Here is an 18,162-nt window from a genome sequence, read left to right on the forward strand (position 1 = left end):
CAAAGGGAGGAGATTAGGCTTGGCAGAGAAGGATTTGGCAGAGGCTAGGGCAGCAAGGGAATTATTGTAGGTTAGGAGGAGGGTAGGGATACATAATTTGCACCAACATCGTAGGTCATGGTGCATGTTTGTTTCGAAGGTGCGAACCTCAGAGGTTATCCAGGGCTGGGGACGGGAAGCTGTGAATGTGCGAACAGGACAGTGTTGGTCAAAGGGAGTCATAAGTGAACAGTGAAAGCCAGAAAAATCATGGTCAATAGAGGGGGCATGAATAGGGAAGAGAGACAGGAAAGAGGTCCTTATAAGGTAAGGGGCAACAGAGTCCAGCTTGAATTTCCTCTGTCATTGAAGAGGGCAGATGAGGAGTAGAGTGTGGAGGAAACAAGATGTTAGAGTGAACAATGGAGTGATCAGAGGGAGAGGGGTCAATGGAGAGATCAGAGGAGAGAGTGAATTAGAGAGAAAAGACATGGTCAAGAGAGTTCCCACCAGAGTGGGTAGGCTGGTCGTGGAGGGAGAGGTCAGATAGGAGGGATTTAAGTTCAAGCCGGGTGGCTGTAGATGGCTTGGGAAGGTTAAAGCCCCCAGAATGACACTGGCATTGTCAGTAGGAGATGACCCAATGAGAAGGGTTAGATCAGAGAAAGAGGAATTCAGAGGACCAGTGACCGATAGAGAGCCAGAATAGTGAGGAATTAGGAGGCAGGAGTTAAATAGTGGCATATTCAAAAGTGCATGAGGTGATGTCATATGGGGAGTAGTGTTGAGGGCCTTATAGTTAAGGAACCCCAAACCCTTCCCAACAGGTCAGGGAGAGTGGGACAAGGTAGCAGCATCAGTGTGGAGATCTGTTAGTATTGCAAAGTCATGAGGGATGATACAGATGTCTGTGATAGCAAGAAGTGAAAGTTTAGGGTGATGAGAGTCAAAGTGGTCAGTGATGTAGATCAACTTGTTGCAGAGGGACTGTACATTCCAGAAGCCAAGTGAAAGAGTGATGTGAGGGTGGGGGAGAGGAACAAAGGATGTGTAGTAGGCAAGGGCGATATATGAGGTTGGAGATCTTGGAAGATCAGAAGTATCGTGTATGAGGGGTCCGGGTGCAGGGGATAAAAAGGGAGGTTGGCAGGGTGGGAAGTGAGGCAGAAGTGAAACTGAGTTGAGACTAAAGGTTACGAGAGAAGGGAAGGAGAAGATTGAGTACAATGAGGAAAGGAGCAAAGTCAAGTTGCATGATGGAGGGTAGAAGAAATAGGCAAGTGAAGACAATGAAATAAGGGTGCAGCCCAAGAGAGGGAATGGGTGGGTGAGTGGAAAGGGAAGAGGGGAGTGGTTGGCTGAGAAGCAGAAGGTGTAAGTTCTGAGTTGGGCTAGAATTGTTCTATAGGTAACTACCATATCACACTACTACGCTTACTGTCTCCTATACACCATCATTCAACCAGAACACAGCTATGCTATGACACATTGGGTCTAGCTGTTCTCATACTAACATGACCCCCACGAACACCTCAACATCCTAATAAAACACAGCGAGCTGAGCACATTCCGGCTAGCTTAGGCATCTCCTCAGGCCTAACGCAGCCAAAACTCAGTCTGGGTGTCCACCCTCCAGACTGAACACATCCAACTGATTTCCTCAGCACCACTAAGAAGCAGCTATCATGTAACAACCACACCAGCTGCACACATATCCGGCACACCCACGCACCATACGACACTCTCTCTCTCTCTCTCCACTGACTTGAACTACGGTTCCCGAGGGCTTTCAATGTACCAGCGCTTTGAGGTCATACCAATGATACATAAGGCACTATATAAATGCCAAGTAACATAACATATAGGTAACCAAAAGACAGCATAAAGGCACACAATCTTGATTGGTGCAACTTGGTCCTGAGAGGTAATACAAGCTCTGCAGTGAATGGGTAGTCAATGGGTTGTGATGAACCAGGAATGAGAAGTGGACACAGAGGACTCATGGTATTGGTTAATGACTTTTATTAAACTATAAAGGGGTTGGAAAATGCCTCACTGATCTTAATCTAGGAGGTATTTCCCTACCTCAACCAAAATGAAGGGTCTGTTCTGTGCCAAGATGTCTAAAGCAAAATTGTCCTGTGTCCAAAATCCTATCATAGCTCTCACATTCTAAAACAAACTCTGAAGTGCTAAGGGTATTGTCACTGGCTTGAAAAGTGCACATATGTTCAAGATTAACAAAAATATATATTCTGACACAAGTTCCAAATTGATAATGTTCACAGTTCCTGGCAATGGCTCCTTTACCCAGGTTTCTCTCCACCTAAACAACAGTTCCAAAGAATAACCAAGTTCTTTAGGGCCCAAGAGAAGGCCTCTCTCCTCTTGGTGTTACAATCCACTCCAGGGGAATAACTCTCTTCCCAAAGTCCTTTCCACAAACACTGTGGGCCTCATTACGAGTATGGAGGCAGCCATGGGGCTATTAGCGCCATGGCTGCCTCCATACCGGGCTCCAATACCGGGTTCTGTGAATGAGGAATTACCAGGTTATTCCGACCTTGGAGGACCCAGTAATTCCTCATGCACAGAACCATTCCCCATTCCCATTTGAGCCCCCAGAGGGCTCAATGGAAAATGGGGATGGAGCTAATAACAGGCCCGTTATTAGCTCCTTGGTCCCCTCGCGGGACCCCGAAAGGACGTTTGGTTTGACCAGACTTCTGTTTCGGGAACCTCGTCATTGTGCATCCCGTAATGAACGTTGCCGGTCCCGTACGGCACCTTTCATTACGGGAGCGCAAGCCTCGTAATGAGGCCCAGTAATTCAAAACCCCAAGGGCATGACTCTTCCTTGGGATTCTGGTTTCAAAGTAACACAATTTGGGTACTGGTCCCGGACTCGCAAGACACCTAATATACTCTCCTACCAGCCTCTCTCATGTAGCTCCTTTACACAATATGGGTGCGGGTCCTGGACTATGAAGACACCTGGAATAGTCTCCTGCCAGGCTCTCATGTAGCTCCTATATGCAATTTGGGTGCAGGCACCAGACTCGCCAAACACCTGGTATACTCTCCTGCAGGGTTCTCTCTTTATTCCTGTATTTCTTGCATTCACACAGTTCCAATATTCTGTATTGTTTTCACCGAAACAATGGGTCTCAAACCCACTTTCATTCACTTTCTTTGTTAAATATCCCAGTGACCCAACATCTTTTCTCTGGGTCATCTGACTCATATACCTGGCACTTATTGGTACTTGGTGGAGCTGCTGAAGCACCTGGTGACCCAGCTTCCCTTCTGAGGGCTCACTGGGTTTCTATGGTGTTTTTGGACTTCTCGCATCAAACACAATGAAGCGCCCAAACATCGTCCTCCACTTCACGGGCATACCGGCTTCATCTGGCAGCTTCCACTTCCTTTGCGGTTCTCACGTCACTGCTGAGCCTGTCTCTGGGTTCGAGCGGTGTAGGCACTGCTTTTTGGTTACTTTGTTCGCCAGGAAGGGTCCTCTTCTCTTCCTGCTGCAATCCCAGCACAGCAACCCAGCTCCTGGAGTCTTTCGCTCGCCGTCTTCCGCTCATCTGTGGGCTTCTTAGGTTGGCTTGCCCAGCAGTAACTAGCCAGTTGCATCTCTCTGTTATCTTCAACTGTTCCTCTCCCGCTTCCAGGAAGGGTGTTGCTTGGAGCCAACCAGCTTCCTCTAAACACTAAAATGCTCCTTCCGATTATGCTGAGTATTCAGCATTACTTGGCCCTTCTTCCTTGTCTCAGTCTTTCTTATTATGTTGGTTACAGAATAATAAGGGATACTATCAGCAGGCTTTAAGGATTGTTGAAGGGGGTGATAACAGTATGGGGGTTTTGACTACACATGAGGAATGGAAGGGGTATCCCTAAAAGGGAACGGGGGATACCATGCCTCATCTGATGATGCCAGGCTTTCCCCCGAGGGTGGCCTCCGCTCATGGCATCCTCCCTCAAATAGCTGCAGCCAGGGTCAGGATCAGGTAGTGGCTGCTGTCCTCTGGCCACATGAGGAGAGCCTACCCACAGGAAAGGAGTGATGACAGATTCATCAGAGGGTGGAAGGATCCGTATGTGTGGAAACATGAGTCAGGGAAAGGGTGAGCACAGCAAATTCCTAGCTTAAGGAGGGGTTCTGGTCATAGACCCTTTCCAGAATTAACAGGCCCAAATAAGTAGTTACCCTATGGTGCATTTATCCATTTGCTGCAGACACCCTTTAACCCTTTCCCCAAAACTCCTTCATGGTTTGTGGAGGGTGCCTTTTGAGAGTCATAATTTTTACCATGTTTTTTTATTTGTTTACTAAAAACAGAGGATTGCTCCCATTTTGCATTATCTTGCATACATTCTGGGCAGTAGCATAGAATCCTGCGCCTTCTTTGTACCGTTCTTTTTGCAAGGTATTTGAATATTACAGATCTTGAATATTTTGTTGACAGCGCAAAACTGCACTAAGCTAAATGGTATGACTGTGGGTCATGCCAAGTACAAAGTGGGCCAGCCTGGTAGTTCTGCTGCTCACATCCGATTGGGCTAATCCAGTTCTGCATGCACAATGGTAAAAAGGGTGAAAGTCCATCCGTGGCCATTATCCTAAACCTGGGATTTAGGATTTCTGAAAGGTTGTTGACCCTCCTGTTTCCCTCTATGGCATAGTCTGCTATGGCATAAGCCAGCCTACCCTTTTGAAACATTTTTTTTATCTTACCTTTAGGATGTGGTATTGTGTCTGGGTGTGTAGTTGTACACAGCTGAATCTCTGTCTGGTGTTGTGTGTATGTATGCTACATGGGAAAGACAGATGGAATTTAGGTGGTGCCAAGAGTAGCATTTGCTGCCACCGAAATACCCTTGATTCGTTTGCATTGCCTGTGTGGTTCCCTTGTTATAGGGGAAGTTTCAGCAGCAGAAAATAAACATGGGTTCTTCAGATACTAATTTACTTTCTTGAGATTCCACAATTTGTCTATCCCATAACAGTCTCAGAAGTCTCATATTCGGTGCTAAAGTCCTGTATGACAGTTAGCGGGTGGAGACTTTTTCTTCCCTCTGTCAAATTGCCAGGACTCGCTGCGGTTATTGCATCAGAATACCAGCTACCAATGTGTTGTATGCTTTGCCGAAGCTTAAAGTGGCAACAAACACGCATGTGCAATATCTACTAACAAATACTAAGAAAAAAGAAATTCTGCCTAATTCTTCTCTACCTTTTGTAATTATACATTGCCAACATGCAGCCTTTCAATCAAAAGGATTTCTTTCTGTAGAAGTCAGAGAGGACAGTTCCCTATGGTATGCATTGCTTTACCTACTCCTGTTCAGATTTGATTCCCTTCTTGCTCTTCTGCTTTCCATAGGAATCAGAACCATCTTCTCAAAGTTATTTTTGTCTGCATAGCTCCCTTTATGCTTCACCACCTGTCTCCCTCCCTGCTTCACTACGTGTCAAGCTACCAGCTTCACTACCCATTAACCTTTCTGCTTCACAACCCGTCTCTCTTCTTTTCCGCTTCACTACCAGTCTCCCTGCCTGATTCACTACCCATCTCTTTTCTATATTGACACACAGAATAGAAATGTAATTAAAATAATCTGACGCTGCTGAAATCACAAACATGTTATGATGGGAATTTCAGAGATTTTGAGACGTAGTATTTCAGGATAATGGTAGAGGAGGTGTGAAGCAGATAGTTCAACAAGTTGAAGATAATGGGCCTCATTACGAGGTGGGCGGTAAGGGGTTAACGGTGGCAGTAAAGGTGCCGGAGCCCTATGGGGGCTCAAATGGGAATGGGGATGGTCCGGGTCCGGGTTCCCTGAATGGGGAAATACCGGGCCCTCCAAGGTCGGTATGGCCTGGTATTTCCAAATTCAGGGAACCCGGACCCGAGTTTGGAGGCAGCCATGCCCTTATTAAGGGTATGGCTGCCTCCAAACTCGTAATGAGGTCCATTGTGCCTCGGTACAAAACATGTTTTTTATCTTGTTTTTGTCTAATTGGGGGGCTTCCCCATTTTTATTATCTGTTTTCATGATGTGAGAACTGCTCTGTTGTGGCCTTGAAATCTAGCTGATCTTTCAAAGATCTTTTGATTATCTCAGCTTATATTTTGACTACTACGTACACCTATGTCTTTGTATACACTTCCAGCAACCTGCTCAGCAATCTATTCCTTTCTCCCGTTCTAGGTTTGCTCCAATCCTTTCACATCAGGGTAAAGGTCTTTAATGTCCAGGAGGGGAGCTTTCACACCAACCTCTTTTTGGCTAAGATTCCACTTTTCTATGAATCTTTTGCCCCCTCTAGTTTTTCTCACTGACCATCTCACTTAAGTCACCTGCTTGTTACCTTCTAAAATGGTTTGAATATCTAATTTCCATCCCTCATCTGTGTCCAAACAGTGTTTTGTAGCCTAAGGTTGCCCTCACGAACACAATAAGAAGACCCATCAAACATCAGATCTGTCAGGATTGTAATCATAATAAAGCAATAGACCCTAGGAGGGGGGCATTACTGGTCTGTTAATGCCCTGCAGTGTCAGTTACAAACCTGAGCGAGGCAAGGGCTTTACCAGACCGGCAATGCCCCCCTCCTTTGAGGGTTCTATTGTTATTAGTACCACAGCACGCTGTAGCAGGGTACTAATAGTAAATATCCTCGAGTTGCAAAACAGTGCGAAAGCTGTTTCTCAACTTGAGAAACAAAAATGGCCACCATGGATCAAGGAGAAGGGACTATGTGTAGTCCCTTGTCCCTTTCCATGGTGCCAATTAAAAAATGCTTTAAAAATAAAACCAAGAAAATGTCCACCAGGGAACGGGGAGAAGGGACTTCATGTAGTCCCTTCTCCCTTTCCATGGTGGCTAATCACATGGCGGGGATGTGCCGGGAAAAGTACTGTTCCAGAAGGAGGCACCTGCAGAGGAGAGAGATATAACCTCCACTCTGTGCCTGGGAGAAGCGTTTGACCCTCAGAGAGTTGGAGGTAGCTGAGCAAAGGGCTCCTAAAGGAAGGTATTTTGGAAAAAATAGTTGGATGGAGTGCACACCCCTGCCCCAGAAACCCTTGTGGACGATGCAGAGGGTCTTCAACTTGATCCTTGCAGCCACCGGGAGCCAGTGGAGGGATTCAGGGCTGGAGGGATATGCTCCCTGGGCTTGAGACCAAGATTAAGTCTTGCAGCCCTGCTCTGTATTAGTTGCACGGGGTGAAGAGTAGAGGTAGGCGGATTGAGAAAGAGGCTGTTGCAACAGGCCAGCCTGGAGAGAACCAGGGCTCTGGAGACAGTGAGCTTCTGTGGGAAGGTGAGAAAAAGTAGAATACCTCTGAGGAAGTGCAGTTGGAAGTATGCCTTTTTCGCAAGGTCCGTGATGTGAGCAGAGAAGGAGAGTGTGGAGTTGAAGATGACACCATGGTTTTTTGCCTCACAGGAAGGCGAGGGTAGAGTGCCCAAGGAGGATGGCCAGAATGAGAGAGGCAAAGCAGGTGCAGGGGTGTCCCAATAATAAAGATCTCTGTTTTACTGGTATCAAGGCAAAGATTTTTGGAGGTGCACCAATCCTGAATCACAGACAGTCAGAAATTAGCAAGGGAGGGGAGGAGGCTGAGGGAAACCGGAAAGAGAACTGAGTGTCATCTGCATAAAACCGAAAGTTAAAAGAGAAGGTAGAGATCAGGTGGGCCAAAGGGGCCAGATGGACATTGAAGAGCCATGGTGAGTGGATAGAGCCCTGGGGGACACTGCATGTGGAGAGAGAGGTGGTGGAGAGAAAGGACCCAAGTTGGACCTGAGAGTGACGGTCCAGGAGGAAGGAGGTCAGCCATGGCAGGCCTGATCCGTGATGCCCAGGTTCACACAGAGTCGGTTGACAGGGTGGTGTGATTGACTGTGTCGAAAGCAGAGGAAAGGTCAAGGAGGACGAGGACAGAGGGAGAGCTGGAGTCGAGATTAGAGAGCAGATCTTCACGGTTTGTTCAGGGGAGCAGTTTCCGTGCCTCTGGCTGCTCTGAAGCCAGATTGATGGTCATGGAGACAACCAACAGATTCAGTGTGGTGAGTAAGCTGGCAGATGGTCAGCTTTTCCAGGAGTATGCCCAGGAAAGAGGTCACAGAAATAGGGCGATAGTTTGCCCGACATCTAGGATCGGCAGAAGGCTTTTTTTTTTTTAGGAGGTGGTGCACAAGGGAGTGCTTGAGGAGAGAGCCTCAATAGAAAACCCCCATAGTGCCCAAGGGACATGCCCTGTAGAAATGCTTACAGCACACCCAACAAATCGCAGAGAACAGACCCAGTAGGAATTAGAATGCTAAATATCTTGGATGAAAAGCTTGCAGGAATATCCATATGCAACACACACATCCAATGGGACAGGCCTTTTAGGAATACCCTCACAGACTTTAACAGACCTTGGAGAATACCTGTGCACGGATTCTAGGTAACCGGCATTGCACATTTCTTGTATGAATCCAAATATCACCCCCCCCAGTCCCAATTGCAAATTCTCTTTAGAACAGCAGCAAGCCCTAGGGAAAGGGGACAGCATGAATTATCCCAACGGGGCTTTCACATCTTATGAGACAGGTCTGAAAGAATTTGCACAGAATGCATTAATCCTACAGGAATGCCTTCAATGAAAGGCCCTGCAGATCAGCCCACAGATTGTCTTGCATGATACCTATTCCATAATGCACAGATACTAACAGACAATGCAGGCTTTTTTAATGAATAAACATGACTCAATCAAATACTAGACATGGCTGAGAGAGAAAAAATAACCACTTTTGCACAGAAACTCAGGCAATGGAAGTACTTTAAAAAAGCATTCTGTTTGAGATGTCAGCAGCATCAGCCCACATTGCTTTGACATCATACTCGGCCTTCTTACCTTCTTCTAATGTTATCCCTTCGATCGGGATACTGTGGAAAGGGCTATTGTAGCCATCTTTGTCTGGTGACTCCTTTGCTGTATCCCTCTGCGGGTCCCCCTTGGTGAATACTTCTGCTAGGCACATGCCAGAGTCATCTCCGCTGTGAATTGCCGTTATCTGGACCTGAGATCGCTGTAGAGTAGATCCCACCTGGGACTCGGTAGTTGGTGAAGAAGGCTGAAGGTGACCCTGAGGAACAGACCCAAAAACGGGCATAGGTGTTTGATAGGCAGGTGGCTGTTCTGGCGGTGGGCAAGACAAAGGGAAAGGTCGCTCCACACCTTTTACTGGCTGAAGGGGCAGACCAGTGTCCTGTGCTGTGGATGGGTTAGCCCCTGCCTCATGGGATTGTGTTCTATTCTCCCCATCTTGTTGATGGCTGTCAAATTCAGGAGGATGTATCTTCTCGGTAAGGGTGCCTGGGTTTTGGGAATTAGGAGGGATTTGCAAAGAGGATGGGTCTGTGAATGACTGAGGTGGAGAGTGTGACAGATAGGGGAAGTTACTGGAATGGAAAGCATTGGGAGGCTGCGGGGACCAAGGGACTGGACTAGGAGGTTGCTTTGCATGGGTTGTGGGAAACGGGGGTGGGTCTCCCAGGATGATCGGGAGCAGATGCTGGTGTGTCATAATTTCATTCCCCATCTCAAAGTAGGCAGGAGGGCAGTCATACTGCAAAGGGGAGAGGCCAGAGAATTCCCCTGCGTAGGGGTACTCCTGAGGTGGTGGGTAGCAGGGAGTGTGCTCCATAGGCAGGTCTGGGAAACTGTGTCCTCCTGACACAGCAGGCTGTAAACAATGGTACGAGCCCATCTGGTGTGTGGTCAAAACCTCCATCTCCCCCTCGTCTGGACTGAAGGTGTGCAGTTCTGTGAAGCCCTCTGTCTGGGTGTTGGGTGGTGAAGGGAACCTGTGCAGCAGGATATCTCTGCAGGGCTCCTCTTTGAAGATGACTGGAAGAAAGGACAAGGCCAAACATTTATTTAAATCGACTGAATTAATCGTTCCATACAATTGGTTAAACAAAATTGTCACCTATAGTTTAAGGAGCCCATTATTACTTGGTCTTTTACAAAAGGGAAAACAAATGCGCCACTCTGATTCATTCACCAACTGGGCCTACACACCTATCAGACTCACCTGGCAAGTACTTGAAGCACTGGGTGGGGCTCCTCTTCCTCCTACCATTGGAAACGTAGAACAACGCCTGGACAGGGCGGGTGATCTTCTTGTTGCAGTATTCGGGGACCTCGAGCACCATTGTCCTCTGGAATAGGAGAATAAAAGGCAATGTGAGAGACTGAAGGAGGGCTTGTCGGATAGGGCAAAGAGAATGGATTTAAGTATCGCAATTGTTTTTAATTTTAAACAAATGCCACTGTGCAGATGTAAATATTGTCCTCACCCCCTTCCCTTACACAGCAAAGTGCGATTACGGTGTCCTCCTCTTGGCTTTCAAAAAGGAATATGCCATTAGTATGGATTCCATCAACATAACTTTGTTGGATATGGCAACCTAAATGTTATTTCTAATCCTCACTCTAAACAAATTCCAACAACCTATCAATTAAACTATTACTCACAATACTGCACTATTAAAAAAAAAGATTTTTACTTTAGTACTGGTTTAAACTGTCTAATCCTTGAAGCAGGGGTTGTGAAGTAGTGGTACAGCGTAAGCTAAGGCTTATTTTGCAGTCAGATGGATTTTGTTTAGACTGTATTTGTCATAACTTTAATGTTGGTATTCCCAATTTTTGTAGATATATGCTTTCTGGAAGTAGTAACCTTATATCATTTAAAACATGTTTTTCCACTTACTTTCTCGTTGGGGTGGGTCTGTATGTGGTTATGTAAGTGTTGCTCGTTTTTGTGTGTGGGATGGATGGAAAATTAAGTCTGAAACAAGCAAAGATTCATGATAACAAAGACTAATAATGCATGTTGAGAACCTTAGGGTAAACGGAGTTTAAGAATCTTTGTGATATCAAAGACAAATGCATTTTGGGAATCAAAGTCTAAACAGAGATTAGGCATCAATGCAGCAAGACAATCGAACAGATGTCATTGATCCAGGTGAAATAATATTGGAGATAGGAAAGCATGCTGTGTAACCGTTATGTCTCTCTGAATTGAAGAACTAAACAGTTAAATAAAGCTGCCACTGTTTACAGGGAACTTCAAAGCGCTAAACTGCATTACATGGGAGAGGCATCAATAGAAATTAGTTTGTTTCCACAGATTAAGGTCTGCTCTCTTGATTCACCTCCTCTGATGTTCCTCACTATATTACCACTCTCTCAGGTGTGCCAATGTATACCCACAAAGTCAGACGGTTTGTCCCTTTTTCAGTATAGGTGTGAATAGAAACAATGAAACACCTGATTTGCGGGTCGGTTTCCTGATGAGCTTCATCTAACGTGATTATCCCTTGCTTACTTGTACTTCCTACACTCAAATCCTATGACCAGAGCATGTATTTCCCCACAGGTACTGTGTATCTCTTGGGAACAAGTAACAGCACATGCCCCACCACTGGGCTGATCTCACAAATACACTGTCCACAATTATGGAAACGGTTGGTGTAAATGCAGCAACCAGCGGAGGGGGTGCACTAGCTTCTCAGCATCCTTGTGAATCTCTTTGGTTTTTGCCAGCATTGCCAGTGCACCCTTTGATTACAGTGCCCGACATCCAAAAATATAAATCAATATACAGGCGCACTTAAGGTAAATACAATTTACAGATGAATCAATGAATAACTCTTGCGGTGCAGGGAAAAGAGACCAAGGTTCTACCTACCCTTTAATAATAGTATACATGAAACAAACAACCCTTCATGTGGGTTATACTTCCCACACTCTACTTTGAGCAATAAGCTCTTCATGACCAGTTCTCAATCACCATTCATTATCAGAAGGAAAAATATAAAGTTAACACAATTTACTCAGATAAATATTTATATCAAAATGATGTAACAACAATTTGAATAATTGTCATAAAAGTATAATTCTATTCGTCAATACAAATAAACTCTGATGTATTCAATCAGTTTATTAGAAAAACAATATTCCAATCATGTTGCCCCACATCTCTGTAAGGATTTGTTAAACCCAAAGTCACCTCTGGGATGATATTCATTTCTAAATTTTCACCAATGAAAATTGGTTAGATGATCTAACTTTGACACGTTTCGAAAGAATACAAATTTTCCTTCAGGAATAAACCAATCTGATAGTTCTATAATAAAGTGTGAGAAAGTCCAATTAGTAAAGTAAATTAATTTAGCAAAGTCATAAGAAACTACTCTGTATTCCCATATTCATTAACCTGCTAGGTACTGTTAGGAAGAACTCCTTCAGTGGCCATTCATTCTGTTCTCTTGGTAATACCTATATACAAAAAGCGAATGGGTGGATATATGTGTGTCTCTGTTCAAAATGTTCAGCATACTTCCCAACATGCTAAAAACCTGAAATCTGGCATGTGGCTAGGTTCCATGGTGTATAAAATGTAAAAAGTGTCAGATGTAAATTTTTCAAATGTTGGGATTTTTTAAGCGTTTTTTAAGCAGCCTGCAGTGCTTGTATATGTGTGTGTGTGTTTGTTCGAAATGTTCAGCATACGTCCCAACATGCTACAAACCTGACATTTGGCATGTGGGTACGTTCCATGGTGTAGACAATGTAAAAAGTATAAAATATTCAAAATGACCTTCATGGTGATTCAGGTTCTCTTTGTGCAGGCTCTCCCCCCTTCACAACTGGTTGGGAATGCCTGCATCACTTGTGAAACTTGAAACACTTGTGTATAGGAGCGTTATAAATGCCATATCATATCATATCCACAGGTGGGCCAGAAAAAGCTGGCTGCAAAAGATAGCTGTCAGTTTAGGAAAATGTAAGGTGTAGGGCCTACGTCATGCACGCGTCCGTCTGTGCGCCGGGCCCACACCTTACCCCTATCTCACCAACGTTCCACACCCAGGTCCTGTGGTTCCGCCGATGGCGGTAGAATTTAATTATATGCCTAATAGAGGGGATGTTTGGGTGGGTGTTGTGGAGGAGGTAGAGCCTGGACTAAGAGAACCTGAATCACCAGGAAGGTACTTTTTCATTTCTCTTTCGTCCTGGCTCTCCCTCCTTCCCAACTGGTAGAGGAGACAGCATGTAGAGAATTCAAGCAAACAAGTTGCAGAGCTCCTCTTGGCCGAATGTAGCCTAATTTCTAGAGGATATATCCATTGCATAGTGCTTGCAAATGGCAAGAGGGGTATCCCAGGTAGCAACTCTACTGATTCCAGCAATGGGAACATGCCTAGTAAAGGCTACAGATGCTGCCCTGGCCCTTGTGGAATGAGCCTGAAGTCTCTGCAGAGTTGGGAGCCCCTTCAGATCATAAGCCTTAGAGATACAGGAGACAACCGTTCAGGCAATGGAAGCTTTAGCTGCTTTATTGCCAGGAGATGGGCCACCGTAAGTAATGAAGAGCTGGTCTGCTTTCCTGAATGGTTTGATCCTTTCTAAATAACATTTTAGAGTTCTTACAATGTCTGGTTAAGTATTGTCTCCTAGGCCGTGAAGCATGTGGCCTAGAAAGAATAACAGGAAGACATATTTCTTGATTTAGATGAAAATCAGAAACCACCTTTGGTAGAAAGGAGGGGACCGTACAAAGGACTACTTTATCCTTATGGAATACTATATAGGTTCCTTTGAGGAGAGAGCCTGGCGTTCTCCAATCTTCTAGCTGAAGTAATGGCTACTAAAAATGCTGTTTTCCAGGTAAGAAGTTCTAATTTGCATGATGCCATAGGCTCAAATGGCTTTTGCATTAGAGCTGACAAAACTACGTTGAGATCCCAATAAGGTGGAGGTACACAAATAGGGGGATGTAAATGTAGGAGGCCCTCAAAGTCCCTACAAATAGCTTTGTTTAAGAGAGAAGGACTTATGTTCTCTGTTTAGGTACGCTCCAATAGCCGATAAGTAGTGTTTGAAAGTGTCTACTTTGACAGCTGTGGAAACTAGATGAGACATGAAGGACTTGCCATTATCAATAGAAGCCTCTAGACGATTAAGATTGTGGTCTAGGACCCAGTGACAGAATCATAACCATTTGCTATGATATTGCTTCTTAGTAGAAGCTTTTCTGGAAGCTGACATTATTGTTAGATTTTGTTCTGACAATTGTAAGTGGGAGAAGGCTAGGTTTTCAGGAACCGAGCCTTCACGTTCAGCAATTGAGGGGAGGGATGATGCAAGATCTAATTTGGAAGTCCCTGCAAACACTAGGAGGTCTGGAAGCCAAATCTGCCAAGGCCAAAACAGAGCTATAAGAATCATTGTTAGATTCTGTGACATCTTAAATGTTAGCAATGTTTTGTGTATCAATGGGAGAGGTGGAAAAGCGTAAAGTACTAGGTTCGACCAATCCTGGTGTAGAGCCTTTTCCAGGGACTGAAGACCCTGACCTTGCTTTGATGCAAACTGAGGACATAGAGTGTTGTACCGTTTGGCAAAGAGGTCTACTGATGGATGGCCCCACATCTGAAATATTGTCTTTGCTACTGACGGTTTCAGCTCCCACTCATGCGTAGAAGACTGTAACCTCCTCAGTTTGTCTGCTAGGATGTTCTTCTTTCCCTCCAGATGGGATGCCAACAAAAAATGTGATTCTGAATGTCCCAATACCAAATCTTCTCTGCAAGGAGACACAGGGGAATGGAACAAGTACCCCCCTGCTTGTTGATATAGAACATTGCAGTGGTATTGTCTGTGAGAATTTTCACCACCTTTCCTTGAAGTGAGGGAAGAAATTATTTTAGAGCAGAAAATATGGCTCTTAGTTCCAGGACTTGTATGTGTTCCCCTTTTTCTTGAGAAGGCCAAAGGCCATGTGCGGTTAGACTTTGACAATGGGCTCCGCAACCATACTCAGATGAGTCTCTTGTAATAACTATTTGGTGAAGGGGAGGCTGAAAAGGACACCTGATTAATAGGTTTGATGGGGGGTTCCACCAGATTAGTGCATCCTGAACTTGAAATGAATTTTCATTTCCTGAGAATGCAACAGTTGGTTCCAATTGCAGGCAAGATGCCACTGAACTGTTCTCATATGGATCCTTGCAAAGGGAACTAGGTTTATTCAAGAGGCCATTAGCCCCAAGAGTCTTTGAAACCACCAAGCTGTTAGAACTTGATGTGTATGGAATTTCGAGATGACTTGTTGAATTGCTCCCACCCTTTCTGGGAGAGGGAAAGCTTTCTGTAGAGTAGTATCTATTACTGCTCCTAGAAATTGAATCCTTTGCAAAGGGATGAGTTTGGATTTTGCCACATTTATGGAAAACCTTAGGTTCGAAATAGTGTGGCATGTTAATTGCATCTTTTGAAGCAATTCCTCCAGAGACTGGGCCTTGAGGAGCCAGTCATCTAGGTAAGGATATAGAGGTACTGTCCTTAAACGAAATTAAGCTGCCACTGTTCACAGACTTTTAGTGAATAGCATGGGAGCAAAATTGAGTCTGAAGGGCAGACATGTGAACTGATAATGGGAACTTTCTATGGTGAACCTCAGGAACTGATGGTGATCTCTGAAGATGGGAATTTGTGCTCTACCAATGCTCCATCTCTAGTTTAACAGTCACGTCTTTGCAAAAAGGGCATTAGCATCCATGTAAATATTCCCATTCCACACTGGGACTCATTTGAGCAGCATTCATGCCTTTGCATTTATCTTTGGGACAGTTGAAGCAGTTGCTTTACTGGGTTTTTGCCTGGAGGTTTCACAGTTAAAAACAGAGGTTCACACACACACAGGCGTGCGCACGCATTCATATGCAGGCATATTTTTTCAGTATGTCAGAGTGAAATTATCAAACATAACAATAAATGTTGTTTTTAGCATCCGCCCTCTTACAAATTCTCCATTGAACCTTTAATTCTTTGATAGTCTTATTTTGCATCCTGATTGGCTGACACTCTCCAGTTAAATGAAGGTGAAAAGAGAGAAAGATGTGTCGATCAGAATGCAGCTTTGAGCTCCACGAATAAGGAGTTGTGGGAGTCAGTGAGGAGGGAAGGCATGAAGGAAGGCTACATGGATGATTTTACAGTGGTAATGTGGCAAGTATCAGACAACGCCTGAAAAGTGAACTGACTGGGCAATTTTCTGAAGGGATGAGTTTCAGGGGTCTGTGCTGGCTCCCCCATTTTGTCTGCCCGAAATTGCATAAAGGAGTTTCTAGATGGCCATCAACTGGATATGCCCAGGCTGCTGAGCCAGGATGTTCTTCTGTAGAAGAGCAGGTAGATGCTTTCTCACTAGCTCCTGCCCCCTCACCTCTGTCATACTGGAACAGCAGGAGAAGAGCAGCAGTAAATGGGACCCACTGTATCATTCCTATACCGCATCAAGTGTATGAGAGACGTTATGCACTCAGACAGCCATCCAGAATGTACCCTCCCTTGCACTGAAAGCAAGGAAGGATGCCACATGGAAGGATGTTACATACAAGGATGTCAGAATGCATCTATGAACATCATGGACGTACGATAAAGTAAAATCTGATGAGGACAGAGTGATGTCAAAAAGAAGATATATGAACCTAAGTTGAAACGATATGAAAATACTTAAGAGTAACGATGTAACTCAAGCACCAAGAGAAACATGTACCTAAAGCTAAAGTAATTGTGGATACAAGAAGATGAAGTAACGCACTGACCAATAACTGTAAATGTGCAGTAACACATGGTAGAAAGTACACATATAGACTCTTGCTATAGAGGTACATATATAACGTGGTAAGGTCGACCACGATAGGAAAATGGATGCTGGCTCACATTGAACTTAACCAAGCTACCACAGAGGCAGACCGAGACTGTAGAATCAAGAGCCGCGGAAAAAAAGCTCTGTGTGCAGTGCCGATGAGGAGTCAAGGTTGGCCCAGAATTATGGATGCTATTTTAAAGGATCAGCACAGAACACAAAGGGAACATGGATAAGCTCTGAATGTGGAATATTCCTCATAGATTGAAGAAGAAAACATCTGTGAGAGCCAAACTGCTGGTCAATTAAAAGTATACAAAGTTCATATGAGATAGAGTGAGCAGGTCTCTGGCTGGAGGCCAAAAGGAGCAACAGCATTGTGCATAATTAAATCAAATAGCAGTAAATAGAAGGCTGAAAGGGACAATGTTGTGGTCTCTTTACATGTGACTGGGAAGTTGAAAACAAAGACTATTCATTAAAGCCTCAAGTTAAGATAACGAAATGCACACACTCCCTTGAATGTTCCAGGCCAGTGAGCAGGCAACAACGTCAACTACAAACTGAAGACTTTATCTTCCGGACTACCAATGAGAGATGATTGTTAGGAAAGATTTCTTGTGGGTAATTTTCCTTCCATGTGGCAACCCCTAAACTTTTTGTTGTTGTTTTCACCTTGATCTAGACTTTGCCAGAGAAGTGCAGCCTTCTGCCGCACTCCTCTGGGCTTTCGCTCCATTCTTACGGGGAAACTGACATGCCCTTAAGACAGTCAGTACTGGGAAACGTTGTTTTCCGTAGTTTCTTTATCATGTTGCAGCTTTCGCGCAACATGGCACAAGAGGGCACTGTAAGCTAAGTTACTGCTCTCTTGGGTCTCTAGTCTTCTACAGGCCCTAGATACTCTCTTTGGATTGTAAATGAACAGTGCAAGTGAATCACGGACGGGATTGGTGGCAGCGATCGTTTCTTGTGTTTTTGAGCTCCTTTTGGTGTTTTAAGCGCGTTTCTCGCGCTTAGCCCAAAATGGTGGCCTGGCTCCCAAAATGGCCAGACCACGAGGCTCTTTGTCCTGTCCGCTGACCGTCTTGCCCACTTCACCTCGCCCAGGTCGAGCCGTCCCGGGGCCTTCCTTATTTGGGCATGTACTTTCTAGTCGAAACACAGATGCTTTCGCGGGATTCTACAGGCCTTGTTTGTGCCTCCAGGATGGGGGCTGGGATGTCTGGTCCCAATACACATCCTGGGTGCCAGAGAGTCTAGGGTGGTGTGAATGCCTGGGACCCCCGTGGTCCGTGATAGGTCCACATATGGTCTGAGTGTTTTATGAGCGGATCTCCCATTGGGTTCCCTCCGTTTTGGCGCGAAGGGAACCGTGGATAAGAGGGGGCTGTAAACGCCACTACCATGTCGATCTCCTGAGTTCTCATGAACAAAGGAATACAG

The 18,162-nt window shown here is 45.0% G+C and overlaps 1 protein-coding gene across 1 annotated transcript in view; it reads right to left on the reverse strand.

Annotated features, from left to right (window-relative positions):
• NFATC4 (nuclear factor of activated T cells 4) overlaps positions 1-18,162 on the reverse strand; it is an 889,306-nt gene that overhangs the window by 27,579 nt on the left and 843,565 nt on the right. Inside the window, exons 8-9 of the mRNA XM_069633813.1 lie at positions 10,087-10,213; positions 8,904-9,899 (exon numbers count right to left, since the gene is read on the reverse strand). Coding sequence (XP_069489914.1) covers positions 8,904-9,899; positions 10,087-10,213 — 1,123 coding nt within the window. The remainder of the gene's footprint in view (positions 1-8,903; positions 9,900-10,086; positions 10,214-18,162) is intronic.

Source organism: Ambystoma mexicanum, chromosome 13, assembly GCF_040938575.1.
Source record: "Ambystoma mexicanum isolate Mex_15411 chromosome 13, UKY_AmexF1_1, whole genome shotgun sequence".
In the NCBI taxonomy this organism is placed as follows: Eukaryota; Metazoa; Chordata; class Amphibia; order Caudata; family Ambystomatidae; genus Ambystoma; species Ambystoma mexicanum.